This window comes from Bos grunniens, chromosome 21, assembly GCF_055505025.1.
Source record: "Bos grunniens cultivar Pamir isolate PY7600 chromosome 21, Bosgru_T2T1.0, whole genome shotgun sequence".
NCBI lineage: Eukaryota > Metazoa > Chordata > Mammalia > Artiodactyla > Bovidae > Bos > Bos grunniens.
Genome location: NC_141185.1, coordinates 44,307,143 through 44,326,002, shown reverse-complemented (window position 1 = coordinate 44,326,002; position 18,860 = coordinate 44,307,143). Strand labels below are relative to the sequence as shown.

Genomic DNA, 18,860 nt, shown 5'->3' with positions numbered 1-18,860 from the left:
CTGGAACCTGTGGAGAGGTTCCAGATCCAGAGCCCTGTGCCAGGGTCCTCTCAGAACTGACTGACCCCCATAGCACTTGTTGCCATGAGTCCCCCTGACCTAAGCTGACCTAAGTCCCTCCAGCTCCCTGACTCCAAATTAGGTAAAATACCCACTCTATAGGGTTTCCCCAGTGGCTCAGTAGTAAAGAATCTGCCTGCAATGCAGGAGCCACAGGAGACATGGGTTCAATCCCTGATCGGGAAGATCTCCTGGAGGAGGGCATGGCAACCCACCCCAGTATTCTTGCCTGGAGAATCCGTATGGACAGAGGAACCTGGCGGTTTACAGTCCATAGGGTCTCAAAGAGTCAGACACGACTGAAATGATTTGGCACGCACGCATGCACCCACGCTGTAGCATCCTAACAAATCACCTACTTAATGCCACCCTCCCAGCAGGAATTTTCTTTATCTTGAGGCTATAAAAATTGGTTACTAGCCCATGAAAAGCGTTGGCTCTCCCTTGAGCCTGCCTGTTGTTCCAACAGGGGCTCTACTCTAATAAACTGTTCTCCTCTCATTCCACCTTATGTCTGAAAATTCTTTTCCAACCTGCACAGGGACCACGACAGAACCACGACAGAAAATGAGTCAGACCACCTACCATTGCCAGAGACTGCCCTTCATGCCTTCTTTCCCAGGGCAGACTTAACTAAAACCAAGGTCCAGCCTTGGCAGAGGTACTCAGAACAGGAGATGAGAACAAGAACAAGAAGAACAAGAAGAGGCTGAGCCAGACTGAGCCTCTTACAGGGTAATCACTGGTCAGCCTCAATCATCGCTGGGCCTACGGAAGGGGGTCAGCAGCCAGCCACTCTTGTAATGCCCCCTCATCCCAGGCCTTCTGATTCCAGGCCATCTTATCTCACATGTTCCCACCGACCCAGCCCCTCCTCCTTCCAAGCCAACCTGCAGGACAGCCTTCCGAACTCTGAAAACTTTTGTTTTAATTTTTAAAAACTGAAGTATAGTTATATACAATATAAGTGTATGATATAATGATACAGTTTTAAAGCTTATATTCCATTTATAGTTATTATAAAATATTGGCTATATTCCCCATCTAACTCTGCAGAGTTTACCCTTGCCTGACTCCTGACTCCTTTTTTTTAACTGTGCTAGGATCTGACAGCATCCTGGATGGTTAAGTGTGCCTGAACATTTTTTTGTGTACCTTTTGGCCATCTATATGTCTTCTTTGCAGAAATGTCTATTTAGGTCTTTTGTGCATTTGTGGATTGGATTGTTTGGATTTTTTGATATTGAGTTTCATGAGCTGTTTGTAAAACAGATAGCTAGCGGGAAGCTGCTGTATAGCACAGGGAGCTCAGTTCAATGCTCTGTGATGACGTAGAGGGGTGGGATGGGGGCGTGGGAGGGAGGCTCAAGAAGGGCAGGATATGTGTATACATATAGCTCCAACATGAATTTGAGCAACCTCCAGGAGATTAGTGAAGGACAGCATGGCATGCTGCAGTCCAGGGGATCGCAAAGAGTCCGTGGACTGAGCAACTGAACAACAATAGCTGATTCACTTTCCTTGTACAGCAGAAGCCAAGGCAACATTGTAAAGCAACTAAACCCCAATTTTAAAAAAGTGTGTCTGAAGCGCCCACACAGATAACCTTCTCATGTTGTGTTCTCAGAGCCCTGGATGTAACTTTGTTTCTGAAAAGTTCTAGCTGACTGGACAAGAGTGATGACAAACAAAACCTTGAACTCTCCCTAACATTCTTTTCTCCCTCCCTCCTCTCCCCTTTCCTTTCCTCCCCTTCCCTTTGATCCCCTCCCAGCTTCCCGCTTTACCTGTTACTCACAATTTTAGTACTTGATTTTAACAGCAAGATACTTGGTATGCACATTACTGCTGATCTTATTGAAATGGCAGCATTGTTTTAGAGATGAGGACAGAGGCAGGAAGACAGGGAAGAACTGCTGGGGGATTTGGGACTGGCTGTTCACAAAAGCGTGCTTCAAGAATGAAGATAATTGAATCCGATTTAGGGAACTGGACAGTGGATGACAGGAGATATAGGGCAAGATGTTGCGGGAAAAGGAGGTGCAACTTCTTATTCACTTTCGGATCTTTCTATTATTCATTATGAAATGTTTTTGAAGGGAAAGGGTTATATTTACAAACCTTAGGATGATTCTTCAATCTTTAAAATGCTCTTTTAAAATAATTTCTAGGGGACTTCCCTGGTGGCCCAGTGGCTAAAACTCTGCGCTCCCAAAGCAGAGGGCCCAGGTTTGATCCCTGGTAGTGGGACTAGATCCCACATGCTGGAACTAAGAGTTCGAATGCTACAACTAAAGATTCCGTATGCCACAACTAACACTGGGCACAGCCAAATAAATAAATAAGAAAAAATTTTTTTTCAAATAATAGTTTGTAGGATTTTGGCTTAAATTTGTTTTCAAATGTATTCAGTCAGCTCTGCTTGCATATCAATTAATTCATTAACTTTTGCCTCTAAGGTTGTGAGAATTTCCAAGCAAATTAATCAAAAGCCGGTGTTTCAAATACTGGTTTGTGTGTTGATATGTATTGTGCAGACTATACTTTAATAATTTTAACTCACTTAAAAAATACTTTGTGAGGTTTGTGAGAAATTTGCATTCCTATTATAAACGTCAGTGCTGACCACTTTACCTTAACAGCTGTATTCTCTCCTTTTTTGATTGTCTTCTAAAGAAGAAAAGCAAAACTCAAGTACTAAGAAATGGTTACCTTTCTGGTTGGATGTCCCTTGGGAGGAAGAAGTAGTTAATTGATAACCAAGTCTGTGCCAGGCTTTATTTGACTATCACAGAAATCCAATCTCTTTTTGGAGAAGACTCTTGAGAGTCCCTTGGACAACAAGGAGATCAAGCCAGTCAATCCTAAGGGAAATCAACCCTGAATATTCATTGGAAGGACTGATGCTGAAGGTGAAGCTCCAATACCATGACCATCTGATGCAAAGAATCAGTTCATTGGAAATGACCGTAATGTTGGGAAAGACTGAAGGCAGGAGAAGGGAGTGACAGAGGATGAGATGGTTGGATGTCATCACCAACTCAATGGACAGGAGTTTGAGCAAATTCTGGGAGATAGTGAAGGATAGGGAAGCTTGGTGTGCTGCAGAGTCAGACGAGTGAGCAACTGAACAACAGTTCTTTAACAGATGAGGAAACTCATGATTGGAGAGGGTACTGTCAGAGGTGGCTCTCAAATCTTCATACTTTTAGCTTCATCCTTTCAGCTTCATCCTTTCCAGAACTGGAAAGAGTGTTACTGTGTAAATTTGTTCTTCCTCTCTCCCTCCCTCCCTTCTTTTTTCCTCCCTCATTCCCTTTCCTTCTCTTCCTTTTCTTTCTGTATTTTTCCCCCTCAGTCTCTCTTTTCAACCTTTACACACAAACACGTAGAGCTACTGTATGCCAGAAGCTCCACAGGTGCTCCACAATTCATTCAATTCTATCAACTCTGTGAAATAGGAACCATTATCATCAACCTCATTCAGAGAAGAGAGCTGAGACAGAAAGGGGTTCAGTAACTTGTCCAAGGTCAAACAGCTTATCAATGTCATTTAAACACTGGAATGTGAAATAAACAGGTGACATATTTTCTAGAATATTAATTTTCATTAGTTTAGGCCTTCCAAACAGGCATGCCTGTTCCTTTCACCGATAAAGTGGAAATGCCATAGTTGACAGATGAGCATAGCTGATGAAGGCAGAAAAGATGCGACTGGAAACATAGCTCCAGCCCCGGAAGCGCCGTCTGGCTTCTGAGTGTCTGCTGTGACCAGGACACCCGACAAGACTCGTGTTGAACTCGTGCTGAGCTGAAGATCGGGCCATGCAGCAGGGGGCGGGGTGGGGTGGGGTGCGGGGAGTGCGGGATGAGGCTGAAGTCACCCGGGGCAGATCCTTAAATGCCAAGATGGGTGTTGCTCTCGGTAGGAACAAGGGCCCTGTCCCCGGCAGCTGGACCGAGGTCGGAGGGCCCTCAAAGAGGAAGCTGGGCTGCGCAGAGGTAAAGCTGTAGTGGGAGGGACAGGATGGATATTGAGGGGCTGGAATTTACTGAGGACCAGGCCTTGTGGAGGGGCGGGGCTCCAGGAGAGGCGGGGCCCGAGAAGGGGAGGTCTTGTGGTGGGCGGGGGCCCCGGGAGGGGCGTTCTCCTGGTGGGCGGGGCCCGGGAAGGGGCGGTCCCCTTAGTGGGCGGGGCTCCGTGAGGGACGTCTCTTGTGGGAGGGGATGGGGAAGGGGCGGAGCCCTCGAAAGGGGCGGGCCGGGCCCTGGTGTGTCACCGGGTCAGCTCTGGCGGGAGGCGGGGGGGTCTGGGGGGGCGGAGTCCGCAGGGGGCGTGGCCCTGCCTGCCAATCTCTGCGAGTCCTGTCCCGCAGGCCGCGCGCACACTGCCTCCCTGTTCCGTGCTCGCCAGCATGTCCTTCGTCCCGGTGGCCGAGGATTCTGACTTCCCCATCCACAACCTGCCCTACGGCGTCTTCTCCACCCGAGGCAACGTGAGCTGCAGCGCTCGCTTCCGGGCGCGGGGAGGGAGGGCGTCCCCTCCGCTCGGGACCCCCACCCTCTTGCCCCGCCCCTGGCCTCAGTCCAGCCTTGCCCCCTCTTGCCGGCACCCGACCGAGCTGGATGTGGGGCCCGGGTCGTCGCCCCTCGTGAAGACCCCCGGGGTCGCTTGGGCCCCATGAGCTGTGCCTCTCCTTCTCCTGGGAGGGGGCTGGAGGCTGGGGCTGATCGCCGAGGGTGAAAGTTGGTTCGGAACCTTCCTGCTGTTGGTTCAGATCCCTCCTGGTAGCTTTCCAGATGTGAGTTGTTGAAACCGTCAGCCTGTTTCTGCACATTTGCAAGAAAATTAAATGCAAAATGAAACGAAGCATGGCTCTCCCTCTCAGGCAAGCAGAGCAAGTTATATTAAATATTATTATTACAGAGAAGTTGAAACGCAGTCATACTGCCTACTCCGAAGTCATTTCGCTCTGTTTTCTTCCCTGGAGACACCACATTATGGCGGGTTGTTCACCCTCCATGTTAGCCCCTAACCCTAGAAATATCCATTGAACCGGTATATTTAGTAACTCAGAGGAATGAATTCATTCACATAAGAGCCCTGGGATCCAAGAGGTTAATTTCTTTACCTCCAACTGGCTTTCTTTCAGCTTCTTGGGCTTCTTGGCAATCAAAAGAAGCCCTTTACGGGGTAGGGAAATGAAATTTCACTTAGTGTAGTCTGATGGGCAGAAAGAAAACTGTGGGGTTTATCATCAAATATACAAGAATTTCCGTGGGTGGGAAAAGCAGATTCCCTTGGATTTATTCATGGCATTTTTGGCTTAGCTTTCTGCTCGCAACTTTCATGGTAAGCTCCTGATTAGCTCTGAGAAGCCTCGAACTCCCAAACCTGCTTGTACCCAACAATGTTCAGGAACCGTTTGCTAAACGGAGCCTGTGGCAGTTAGCACCTTCTGGAAAGTGGTTTCCTACCCCCATGACTGATCCTTGTCCCCATGTGCAGCAAATGCTTGGATCTAGAAGAGTCAGCGTGTGGTTTCACAACTGCCAAGCCTGACTAGATGTCGCAAGGATGCCAAAGGTTAACAGTCCCCTGAAGGGCCTGAGGCATGTTAAACCTTAACCTGTGTTGGCCAAGCACACTCTGTTGGCCAGCCCTCCCTCTGCACTCCTCTGACATTCTGCTCTCAGCCAAGGGTCCGCACTTCTCCTCAGGGTGCACATCTGGAGGACAAATCGCATAGGCTGAAGCCTTTGCAAGAGGCAGTGGGCGTACTCTGACTTATCCCAGAGAACTCTAGAATGAATGCTCCTGTGGCCAGTGGCTTGCAGACTCCATACCCCAGCTGTTTTCATATTAGACTGTGCAAGGACAGCCACTGTACAGAGGTTCACTGCCTTCTGAAAAGAATGCTGAGGGTTGTGAGTTGGCTCCCTTGGCATTCCAGAAGGCTGAGGCCCTTCAAGTGGAACTGGCTGTGTTGAAGCTCTGGCTGCAGGCGCTGGACATTCCAGAGGTGGTGACCACCTCTCCAGACTGGTCAGGTTGCCAAGGCAGAGTCCTCCCTCTCCTCTATGCCAGAGGCCAACCATGCATCATTTGGGTGGAACAGTAGTGAACAAGGGTTCCCAGGTGGCGATAGTGGTAAAGAACCCGCCTGCCAATGCAGGAGATGTTAAGAGGCGTGGGTTTGATCTCTGGGTTGGGAAGATCCCTGGAGGAGGAAATGGCAACCCACTCCAGTATTCTTGACATATGTACACTACTAGTGGAAAGCTGTTGTATAGCATAGGAAGCTCAGCTTGGTGCCCTGTGATGACTTAGAGGGGTGGGATGGAGATATATGTACATATGGCTGATTCACTTTGCTGTATAGCAGAAGCTAAACAAAACTGTAGAGCAAATATACTGCCATAAAAAAAAGAGAAGTCCCAACAATTAATGCAAGGACTCGCTATCTCGAGTCCTAGGGTCAGGGTTGGTCGGACACACGGGCTGCTTCTCACCTTTATTTGCAGCCGAGGAAGCAGGCAGCCACCCTTATGATTAGGTCTTGGCTGCTGCTAGTGGCCTCAGCTCCCTTCTTCCTCCAGCAGAGTGTGGGTGCCAGGGTCAGAGAAATGGCCCAAGGGTCTACCAGCAGATCAGCCTCTTCCCAGTTGGCCTGGGGCCTCAGGCCTGGGTAAGGGTGTGGTTCTGGTCTACACCTGTCCCAGGGGCTGACGTGCATGGAGAGGTAACCATCTTCTCTTAGTCCCCGAAAATGAGCAGCCAGTGGAGATAAAGCCAGCCGTTAGCCCTACCTCTTAAACTCACTGGACATGAGATGGCAAAGCTGGTAGTTCAGGAGAACTGGAAGCTCAGCTCAGGATGAGCCCAGCTGGTTGAGTCTGTAGACATGCTCTCAGGTTCCTTCTTTGTTTGTTTGTTTTTTTTTTTTTTTAAAGCTTTACCAAGAGTCAAACACTTTCTGTTTATTTATTTGGCTGTGCCAGATCTTAGTTGTGGCTCGTAGGATCGTCATTGTGTCATACGAGGTCTTCAGTTGCTGCACACTGGCATGTGGGCTCAGTATTTGTGGCATGTGGGCTTAGATGCTCCATGGCATGAGGGATCCTAGTTCCCTGTCTAGGGATCAAACCTATGTCCCCTGTGTTGCAAGGCAGATTCCTAACCACTGGACCACCAGGGAAGTCCTTCTTGAATTCCTCGTTGATAAACCAAGTTCAGCACTGTGAGGACAAAGGCCAGGCTTTGCCAAATACTTGAGACATCTTCATATTCAGGCTTGAAGCCTGGATCTGATGGTGCAGAAAGGAACTTCCCTTGAATGTTCTGAACAGTCTGGCTTCCTGCTTCCTCATGACCTGAACTCTGCTCTGATTGAGCCATAACAGAGTACATTAGCCCAAGCCCCTGACCCTCCTCTGTGCCTGGGACACTGTCTGCTCTGCTGTGCAGAGGAATTGCCCTAAGAAAAAGCCTAGGTTTAACCTAAGAAATAATCCAGTTGCCTGGTGAGGTGGTGAGCTCTCTGTCACCAGAGGCATTTAAGTGACACCTGAGAAACTTTGTTGGGGACTTGGCCTGGATAAGGGTCTTGGACTATGCAGGAAACAGATTCTTTCCTCTCTGTGTCCTCGAGGCAGAGATGGTGCCAGACTCTGCCCAGACATAGATGACAAGGTCAATTTCAGCCCTCTGAGAGGCAAAAGCAGCTGGGGTATGGTGCTAAGGATCCAATTCCTCAGCCCCTCTCTACAGTGTGCATCCATGCATAGTCGTTTCAGTTGTGTTGGACTCTTTGCAACCCCATGATTGAGCCCCCCAGGTTTCTCTGTCCATGGGATTCTCCAGGCAAGAATACTGGAGTAGGTTGCCATGCCCTCCTCCAGGGGATCTTCCTGACCCGGCAGTAGAACCCAAGTCTCCTGTATCTGCTATATTGCAAGCAGATTCTTTATCCACTGAACCACCTGGAAAGCCCTTCCTCTCCACAGAGGGCCATCTATAAAGCAGGGCCCTTGGGCTCTTAGATAGACAGATTTGCTGGGTAAGTGAGCCCAGCCTGGCCAACTGCTCCCAGTGATGACCGTGCCATCTTCCTTCCAGCCAAGACCGAGGATTGGCGTGGCCATTGGGGACCAGATCCTGGACCTCAGTGTCATCAAGCACCTCTTCACTGGGCCGATCCTCTCCGGACACCAGGATGTCTTCAATAAGGTAGAACATTGGGATGTGGCTTGCACTGGATCTCAGTGGCCATTTGTTGCAAATGCCACTAAGAAAATGGTCTTTACTTTCCATTTCTTTTCTTTTTAAAAATCTATTTAGCTGTGCCAGGTCTTAGATATGGCAGGCAGGATCTTTGTTGCATAATGGGGATCTAGTTCCCTGACCAGAGATCAAATCCAGGCCCCCTGTATTGGCAGTGTGTAGTCTTGGACCACCAGAGAAGTCCCTGCCTTGCATTTCTGACAGCGGTGGTGCCTTGAGATCTCAGGGATTTTCCTTGGATAGTCAGTAATTCAGTTGTGTCCAGCTCTTTTCAATCCCATGGACTGTAGCTGGCCAGGGTCCTTTGTCCATGGGATTCTCCAGGCAAGAATACTGGAATGGGTTGCCATGCCATCCTACAGGGGATCTTCCTGGCCCAGGGATCAAACCTGGGTGTCCTGCGTTGCAGGTAGACTCCTTGGATAAGTTTGAGATTGTTATGAGATGGACAGTTTGGCAGGAAGCAGCCTTGGGACCCTGTAGGGTGAGTTCTGAGGTGAGATGACTGTCAGTCTCTCCACAGGCCTGGGCGCTCCCCAGTTGTCTCTGACATGAAGCTCTCCAATCCTCATTTTAAGACGCTTGAGTCTCTGCTTGTTCCAGGCTGAGTCTCTGCTTGTTCCAGGCTAGTGCCGGGCCCTCTGAGGGAGGGAGCCAGGAGCTCCGCTCTCTAGGTTTAAATACAGCCTAGGAGGAATGAACAGCTGGCCTCAAGTGCCCTCTGTGTTGCCACCACTTTAGAAGTCAGCCTGAAGGACAAGTACATGGGCAATGGATGTGAATGTACTTCCCTGTGAATGGTCAAATGCTCTTTTTAAAAAAATATTTATTTACTTATTTGCACAGGTCTTAGTTGCAGCACAGGGTATCTTTGTTGCTCTGTGTAGAGTCTTGGGAGCATGTGGGATCTAGTTCCCTGACCAGGGATCAAACTCAAGCCCCCTGCACTGGAAGTGCAGAATCTTAGCCACTGGAACACCAGGGAAGTCCCTGTCTAAGTGCTTTGATGTGCATCCTCTCCTTCCACGGAAGGAAGGTGATATTTATTGAGTACCTCCCTATGCGTCAGGAGTTTTACACATACCTCTCATTCAGTGCTCACAATGACCCTCTGACATAGGACTGGCATCCTCATTAGATTTGATGAGGGTCTAACTTGAAACAAGACACAATTTTCCCAGGTCACATGGCTGCAAGGATTGGAGCCAGGACTGGAACTCTGGCCTTGAAAATCCACAAGTGCTTTTTAGGCTGCACCTCAGTGGCTCAGAAACCTCTTCTTAGCTTATGTGAAGGGGGTTGGTGCAAGACCCCTGCGGACTTAAGGCCTCCGCTGGAGGAACGGGCCATTTTCATTGCAGGCTGGGCCGAGCTTAACGGGGCAGCCATTCCAGAAAGCAGCTCTTGGTCTTAGCCAATTGCCTATAAGGCCATGTGGGGATGAAACCCCAATAGGAACAATGACACATCTCCTCCACTTGATGAACAAATGATGGAACTAAGAACTAAAGTCCTGAGGGTTTGAATGAACTGGAGATAAGTGACAGGGGCCCCAGAGAGCTGCTAGGCTGGCTCCTGTCAACAGGAGGGGTAGCGAAAGGTGCTTTCGCACCAGTGATCTCCTTTTCTTCTTCCCCATCTTGGTCCTAGCCAACTCTCAACAGCTTCATGGGCCTGGGTCAGGCTGCCTGGAAGGAGGCTAGAGCATTCTTGCAGAACCTGCTGTCTGCCAGCCAAGCCAGGCTCAGAGATGACGTGGAGCTTCGGCAGCGGTGAGGAGTCCGTGGTCCTTGGTGGGCAGGGATGAGGAGATCTGCCTGGGCAGAGGGGGACAGTGTGGTCATCAGGGACATTCTGAGTCATGGCCTGGCTGCTTTGGCCTCATCTGGCTCCCACCTGGGGTACATTTTGGTGGGAAGGCTCTGGGCCAACAGGAATTACTTCTCTGGCTGGACTGGGGTGTCCAGGCTATGTCCGGCCCCCCGCCCCCCACCCCCGGCCCCCTCCCTTTTCACTCAGCTATTCCTCATCAGCATCATCCGTGTGCTTGTCTGGTCTCTAAACTAGGGGAAGTTTGGTTTGTTTCCTAGAGTGGAACATAGAAGCAGGAGGGAGGCACCTTGCCTTTAGCGGGTGGACGTCCATCCTGGTGAGGCGCCAGGCCTGCCTGGAAGTGCTCGCTGCAGAGCATGAGCAGGGTTTGATCCAGGCTGAGTCTGTGGATGGCCAGAGCAGGGACCCTGCTTTGCTGCATGCTTGACCTTGATGCCCCTTCTTTGGTGTTTCAGTGCCTTCACATCCCAGGCTTCCGCTACGATGTATCTTCCGGCCACCATAGGTGAGTCTAGTCTCTTTAACAGGATGTGTTTGGAGCAGCTGCCTGCCCAGGGCCCTGTCCCTGCTTCCTGTGGGGAAGGTCACGGAGGAGGGACTCTGGGGCTATCAGTGCCTCCCCATCAGGGACCCAGGCCCAGCGTTGACCCAGGCGTCTCTAAAAGCCAGCACTTTCACCAAGGGTAGTTGCTCACTGCTTAGATATGTAGCTGGCTCCCTGGCTCCCTGGCTCCCTGTGTGTGCAGGAACTCACTCTCCTTTCCCAAAGGGCTGTGGTGGGGGTGCTCAGAGCTCAGTCCATGAGTCAGCAGCTTTGAGGAGAGAGGCCGGAGGGTCCTGGAGGGCCCCAGGTTGAGCCGTGTGTTGGATGTCTGATTGGAGTTTCAGTCTGAAATTTGCAGTTGTCCAGGGACTTTCCTGGGGGTCCAGTGGCTAGGAGTCCATGCTCCCAATGCAGGGGGCCCAGGTTCCATCCCTGATCAGGGAACTAGGTCCCACATGCCATAAGACCAGGCACAGCCAAATAAATTATATATATATGATGCTGCTGCTGCTGCTGCTGATACTTAGTCATGTCTGACTCTACAGGCTCCTCTGTCTGTGGAATTCTCCAGGCCAGAATACCAGAGTGGATTGCCAATTCCTCTTCCAGGGGATCTTCCTGACCCAGGGATCAAACCCACATCTCCTATACTGCGGGCAGATTCTTTACCCACTGAGCCATTCTGGAGAATTCCTACACATACACAAACACACACACACACACACATAAAAGTACAGTTGTCCAAACCCTCTTGGCCCGATCAGGCAGAGGGCTGAGCCCTTCCTCCTTGTCCACCAGCCCAGGGGGTGGGCGCCTGCCTGCTGTGTCAGCCTGGGCTCCTGGGTGCTGAGAGGCCAGGTGGTCCTGCCAGTCCTTCTGGGAAGATGTGACTTCTGCCTCTGCCCTCGTTTCTGTGGGCCACGTCCTGGAGCAGCACCCCAAGGCCTGCCTTGAAGATAATCTTCCAGAAGACAGGCACACACGGGTTTAGTATATTTGCTGCCCCTCATCTAAGGGTTTGAGGATGAAAGGCAGTTGAGCTGCTGTGCTCAGAAGCTCATAGCTCAAACCTGAGTGTAGTGAGAATGGAATTGTTTCCCTTCTAATCATCACCCCTGGGCTCCCTGCTTCTCCTCCCATACCCCTTTCATGTCCTTTCTCTTGGTTCTTCTCTTTTTCGACTTCTTTCTAAATGCTCCGCCTTTGCAGCAGCTTTCCTGAGGTATGATTTACACAGCCCACAATTCTCCCATTGTCAGTGTGCAGTTTAATGAGTTTTAGACAATATATACCGCTGTGCAGTCATTCCCACCATCACATTGGAAAACACTCAGTCAGCACAAAGCCTCTGTTTGTAGTTGGTCCCTGCTGTCCCTCCAGGCAACCGTGGCCTGTCCCCAGTTTTACCTCTAGTAATTTCATGTAAATAGCATTACCCCATATGCAGGTCTACTGTGTCTATCTCAGCTGGTATTCCCCCTCATTATTCTTCCCCTCATATTATTTTTTCATAACGTGTATTCTTTTATTAAATGAAAATCAGAGACTTCCCAGGTTGTTCAGTGCTTAGGACTCGACGCTTCCAATGCAGGGGGCACGGGTTCGATCCCTGGTCAGGGAACTAGAATCTCACATGCCATGTGGCGCACACCCACATAGAACAAACCACTCAGCTTTGTAGTCTAAGAGGTCTTTAAAAAAATGTTCTAAAATTGTGGTAAAATACACATTATACAGTGTTTACCATCTTCATGATTTTTAAGTGTATCACTGGTATCCAGTACATGACATTGTCCCCCATATTATTTTTAGCTTTTTGGAACAGGAGGTCCTGCCCGCTAAACTGGGCTGCGAGCACCACTGGCTGGGGTGTGGGGTGAGTGGGTGAGCGGCTGGGGTTCTTCCTCTCTCCCTGTCTTATAGCCTGGCCTGGACACCATCTTTTCCCATCCTTTTTAAGTGATCATGAAATGGACTTTGTGTATAGATACTGAAAACCAACAAGGAAGTAGAAGCTGTTAATTTTCTTTGGCAGGAATGCTCTGAAATGTGTGCTGGTTCTACCCTGGGCTCCTACCTGGGCAGGTCTTACTGCAAAATTCAGCACCGTGTTGTTCTAAAGTAAATGCTGGAGCGACATACACTTCTACTACGCTTTATAGTGTGTCAAACAAGTTTTTATAATTGTTTGGAAAGACTATGATTTAAAAAAAGATTCAGTCTTTGAGTCTGCCTGGATTCTCTCAAAGGAGAAATTGAAAGTGGAATAACCATGGCAGCAGTGACTCCCAGTGGGGGAAGGGAAGGGACTTTATTTGGGGCCTGCTATGTGCCAGGCATGGGCTTCCCTGATGGCTCAGTGGTCAAGACTTTGCCTGGGTTGGGAAGATCCTCTGGAGAAGGAAATGGCAACCCACTCCGGTATTCTTGCCTGGAGAATCTCATGGAAAGAGGAGCCTGGTGTGCTGTAGTCGATGGGGTTGCAAAGAGTTGGACGTGACTGAGCACAGCAAGAGCAACATTGTGCCAAGCACTATGATAAGATATATTATATAGATGTATTATTTCCTTTACTGTATCGATGTGCCTGTGATTGGCATCATTACTCCCAATGGAGAAACTGAGTTCTAAAGCATCAAAGGGACTATCTCAAGGCCACACATAGCCAAGAAACAGCAGAATCAGAATTCACAGGGAGGTTTGGGCATGTTGTCTACTGTGTGGGCCTTGCTTATCTGTGAACTAACAATAGAATGATCTACCTGAAGGCATCGTTTTAAAGCAGGTTCCTTCTGGCCCTGAGACCTATGATTTTATGAAATAAAAGGCACTTATTTCCATGTTTCTGTTACTAAGAGAAGAGCTATAATGTGGAGTTTTGTTTTTCTGTAAGTGATTTTCTGTGTCCCACATGCTTTCCATCATGCAAGAGAATTCCACATGTCCAGCGACAAATGGTAGGAACCCAGCCAGGCTTCCCCAGGGAGGGAGGAGGACAGGCAGGAGCCCAGGACCCCCTCCCTGACTCAGGTGGGCGCAGTCCAGCCACTTTTCATTTTTAAGATCCCAGATTATTTTTTTCCCCCAAAGACCTCTTCTTTAAAAATAATTTTTTTGTTAATTTTTGGCCACACATGTGGGATCTTAGTTCCCTGACCAGGGTTTGAACCTGTACCCAGTGCACCCCCTGCATTGGGGGCACAGAGTCTTAACCACTGGACTGCCAGGGAGTCCCCCAAAGACCCCTTCTTGATTTGTGGATGCAACATCCTTTTTTATTAGATATATTAAAGGATTCTTCTTCTTTTTTTTTTCCTGCCCCGTCATAAGGCATATGGGATCTTAGTTCCCTGGCCAGGGATCAAACCTGCACCCCCTGCATTGGAAGCATGGAGTCTTAACCATTGGACCACCAGGGAGGTCCCCTAAAGGATGCTTCTTTTTCAGTCTCCTTCTGGTGTCTCTATTAATCCTGCTTCCTCTCTTTCATTTCTTTTGTGAGTTGAATTAGTACGTCTCTCATGGTGAGGATTCTTCCGGATGTTTGGTGAGTCTGGGTTTTTTTGTGCTCATCTCTTTTGGGGTTGCACTGGGTCTTCTTTGCAACATGCAGGCTTAGTTGCCCTGTAGCATGTGAGATCTTAGTTCTTTGACCAAGGATTGAACCCACATCCTCTGCATTGGAAGGCAAATTCTTAACCACTGGACCACCAGGGAAGTCCCTTGTGCTCATCTTTATTTGGTTAGGAAACTCTCCTCCGTCAGGTGCTGGTGAATGCAGCTCTTCCTATAACCAGCCCCAAGGAAAGGGGCGTGGTCTACTTCTGATGGGGAGCTCTGGTTTTGTTTTGTGGTTGTGGGGAGACTGCCCTGCTTCTCCCTAGTGCTGAAGTCTCTGGGGGCATGACCTCGGCTCCCTGGACCCACCCCTTAGCCCGGGCACAGTCTCCTGCTATTGGCTGCTTGGGCGAAGCTGGGTAAAGATGGGGATGGCCAGCAGGGACTCAATCCCAGGCAGTCTCTTCAGCCCTGCCCTGCCTTCCCATCTTTCTGGCGGCCGCTGGATTTTGGCTCACTGCTTGACTTCCAGGATCCCTTACGATTTCCAGTTGGCCAGTGGTGCCTTCTTGTTATGGATTTATGCTTCTAACAAATATCTCAGCTGTTCTGTCTGTGCTTTGGGACTGAAGATGGAAAGCAGCCATGAAAGCTCAGGGTTCCCCTGCTCTAACAGACCCTCGTAGACTTTTCTCTCTTCTCATCCTTCATCAGGTGGCTCAGTGGTAAAGGATCCGCCTGCAATGCAGGAGACTCAGGAGACCTGGGTTCGATCCCTGGGTCAGGAAGATCTCCTGGAGGAGGAAATGGCAACCCACTCCAGTATTCTTTCCTGGAAAATCCCATGGGCAGAGGAGCCTGGCAGGCTACAGTCCGTGGGGTCGTAAAGGAGTCGGACACGACTGAGTGACTAAGCACACACTAAGCATGCATCCTTCACCACTGCCTTTTCTAGTCTAGGCTGTTGGTACTGGCCCTGTCCAACTTTTTATTTATCTACTAGAAATAAATTTTTTTTTGAAGAGAGGTTGTGGAGGATAAACAGGCAAACTGCCCCGACTTACTATTTGTGCATATTTGAGCAGTGCCCTGTCTATGGGAGCCTGTGCCTATAGCGTGCAGCCCACCTCGTCTGCTCCAGTCTTTATCACCAGGCCCCACTGAGGCCTTGCTCTTGGCACTACGTGTGTGTTAGTTGCTCAGTCATGTCCAACTTTGCGACCCCAATAGACTGCAGCCCAGCAGGCTCCTCTGTCCATTGGATTCTCCAGGCAAGAATACTGGAGTGGGTTGCCATTCCCTTCTCTAGGAGATCTTCTTGATCCAGGGATTGAACCTGGGTCTCCTGCATTGCAGGCGGGTTCTTTACTATCTGAGCCACCAAGGAAGCCCCTTTATTCTTGTCACTGAGAGAGAGTCAAACAAAATGCGGCCTGGGCTAGGCTGCTCTGAAATGACTTCAGTCTTGCAGAGGGAAAAGACCTGCACACACATGACTGGGGCACAAGTGGGACATGGAACCCTCCGGCCGGGAGAAGGGCTGGCTTGGATGCTGAGTGGTCTTGGAGGAGGGGTGATCCAGCTAGGGAGAGTGGGTGTGGCTTCATGCTCTAGGGGGCGGGGCCTAAACTGAGCTGCCAGGATCTGGACACGCAGACACAAGGAAGACGCCAGTCCCCCCAGGGGTAGTCACAGCTTGAGCAAAGGCCTGGTAAACAGAGCTGGTGGGTGGGAGGGGTATCAGCTATTCATTCGAAAATTTCATTGTTTCAGGAAATCTATTTTATTTTTATTATTATCTTTACAAATTTAAGAACTTATTTTTTATTATTAACTTGGAACTATTTTTGATACCCTTTATTTATTTATTATTATTAGGCCATGAAGTGCTGCTTATAGGATCTTAGTTCCTGGACCAGGGATCAAACCCGTGCCCCTGCAGTGGGAAGCTTGAAGTCTTAACCACTGGACCTCCAGGGAAATCCCCTAATTTGTTTCTGATTTTTCAATTGGGAGTTCTCAAAACAAATTTTCAGTGGTGTGAATAGCTTTTGGATGTTCCAGTGTTGCCGGGCATGCGCCTCCAACCCCTGTTGGCTAGCCTTCCTGGCTCAACCGCCCGGACCCTGACCCTTGGAAGCGGCCCTTCCCCGTCCTTCAGCGCCCAGGTTGCTGACAGCATCTCCGTCCTTTCCCCTGCAGGTGACTACACGGACTTCTATTCCTCTCGGCATCATGCCACCAATGTCGGGGTCATGTTCAGGGGCAAGGAGAATGCACTGATGCCAAACTGGTATGTCCTGTACCCTGGTGTGGCTGAGCTCCAAGTCTGTCTTTCTGTGTCCAGCAGCCTGTGGTTCTGGGAGCCGCCAGGTCCTCTCAGGTTAAAGGAACCAGGGAGGAAAGCCCACAAGGGTCATGACATCACCACATCTGGAAACAGTGACCCCAGCTTCTGGTTCTCCTCTCGGCTCAGCCCTGGACCTGCTGTGGAATTGCGGGGTAGTCCCTTGAGGCTTGATCTAGAGAACATGGGTTGGAATTAGATACTGAGTCACCAACATCCTTCCAGCTCCTTTGATTTGTAAGCTGTGAATTATAGTTCTATTGGTGAATTCTAGTGCTGGTTCCTCTGGGAGGCTCTAGGGGAAGAATCCATTTCCTTATCTATTCTGGCTTCCAGAGACTGCTTGCACTGCTTAGCTTGGGACCCCTTCCTCAGATGACTGCAGCCTCTCGGTTCCATCTGCAACAGTGCTAATTCCTCCTTTGACCTTCTTCCCTTTATAAGGATCCTTCCAGGTGGCTCAGTGGTAAAGAACCCACCTGCCAATGTAGGAGACATAAGAGACTCAGGTTCAATCCCTGGGCTGGGAAGATCCCCTAGAGTAGGAAGTGGCAACCCACTCCAGTATTCTTGCCTGGGAAATCCCATGGACAGAGGAGCCTGATGGGCTGTAGTCCAAAGGGTCGCAAAGAGTTGGACATGACTGAGCAGTCACACACACACACATGGTTACACACATGTAGGGACCACCTGATAATTCAGAGTAATCTCCATAATCTCATGATCATTGACTTAAGTCACATCTGCAAGTCTCTTTTACCTCAGAAGGTGATATTCACAGCTTCCAGAGGTTAAGACCTGGATATCTTATTTTTTTTTTAATGTTGCAGTATAGTCGACTTACAATGGTGTGATGGTTTCAGGTGGACAGTGAAGGGACTCAGCCATATATACACATGGATCCATTCTTCCCCAAACTCCCCTCTCATCCAGGTTGTCACATAGCACTGAGCAGAAGTCCCTGTGCTGGACATGGATGTCTTTGCAGGGGCTATTATTTAGCCTCACACACATACATGCACACTCATACATGTACACACATACATACATACATATACCTACATACATACAGGCTTCTCATTGTGGTGGCTTCTTGTTGTGGAGCACAGGCTTTTAGGGCACATGGGCTTAGTTGCCACATGGTATCTGGTATCTGGCATGTGGTATCTTCCTGGAGGAGGGATTGAACCTGTGTCTCCTGCATTGGCAGGCAGTTTCTTAAGCACTGGACCACAAAGGAAATCCCTTCTTTTTAATGTTGAGCAATGGCCACCTGAGGCAAAGAGCTGACTCATTGGAAAAGACCCTGATGCTGGGAAAGATTGAAGGCAGGAGGAGAAGGGGACGGCAGAGAATGAGATGGTTGGATGGCATCATTGACTCAATGGACATGAGTTTGAGCAAAATCCAGGAGATGGTGAAGGACAGGGAAGCCTGACAGACTGAACAACAACAGAAAATATTCCATTGTCTTATCGAGACCACATTCTTGCTCATCCATTTATTTGTTTCTGGACACTTGGGAGTTCTTTTCGATATTTGAACCATATATGTGTTGACTCACTTTCATTTTTATTTTGAAAGCATCTTGAAATTTAGTCACTCAGTCGTGTCCGACTCTTTGCCACCCCATGGACTGTAGCCCACCAAGCTCCTCTGCCCATGGGATTTCTCAAGCAAGAATACTGGAGTGGGTTGCCATTTTCTACTCCAGGGGATCTTCCCACCCCAGGGATTGAACCTGCATCTCTTGCATCTCCTGCATTGGCAGATGGATTCTTTACCACTATGCCACCTGGGAAGCCCCAGGTCCTTATTACTTATCTATTTTATATATGTGCGTGCGTGCTAAGTTGCTTCAGTTATGTCAGACTCACTGTGACCCCTTGGACTGTAGCCCACCAAACTGCTCTGTCCAAGGGATTCTCCAGGCAAGAATACTGGAGTAGGTAGCCATTCCCTTCTCCAGGTGATCTTCCCAGATCTCCCACATTCTTTACCATCAGCCACCAGGGAAGCTCATGTATATATATGTTGACTCCCTTTCATTTCATCTGAAAACATTTTGAAATTTCATTTGTACATGTAACAGCATCAAAGCTTCCTCTCGCCTTCCTTCCTCAGGCTGCACCTGCCTGTGGGCTACCACGGGCGCGCTTCCTCCGTGGTGGTGTCTGGCACCCCGATCCGCAGGCCCCTGGGGCAGATGCGACCCGACGACTGTAAGTGCCCCC

At 49.4% G+C, this 18,860-nt stretch overlaps 1 protein-coding gene across 6 annotated transcripts in view; it reads left to right on the top strand.

Moving 5' to 3' along the window:
* Positions 1 to 3,946: 3,946 nt before the first annotated feature.
* Positions 3,947 to 18,860, top strand: part of FAH (fumarylacetoacetate hydrolase) — a 31,015-nt gene continuing 16,101 nt past the window's right edge. For 2 of the 6 annotated variants that reach the window (XR_015149931.1, XM_086364230.1), the window contains exons 1-6: positions 4,442 to 4,556; positions 8,180 to 8,290; positions 9,995 to 10,116; positions 10,633 to 10,682; positions 16,482 to 16,572; positions 18,751 to 18,848. Coding sequence is in view for 5 of the 6 variants with exons in the window: in XM_086364230.1 (XP_086220356.1) it covers positions 4,476 to 4,556; positions 8,180 to 8,290; positions 9,995 to 10,116; positions 10,633 to 10,682; positions 16,482 to 16,572; positions 18,751 to 18,848 (553 nt within the window). In the remaining variant the exon portion in view is untranslated. Of the gene's footprint in view, positions 4,063 to 4,436; positions 4,564 to 4,963; positions 5,085 to 8,179; positions 8,291 to 9,994; positions 10,117 to 10,632; positions 10,683 to 14,081; positions 14,269 to 16,481; positions 16,573 to 18,750; positions 18,849 to 18,860 lie in introns of those variants that run through there. The other 4 variants (XM_086364235.1, XM_086364231.1, XM_086364233.1 and 1 more) reach the window with 4 other exon arrangements.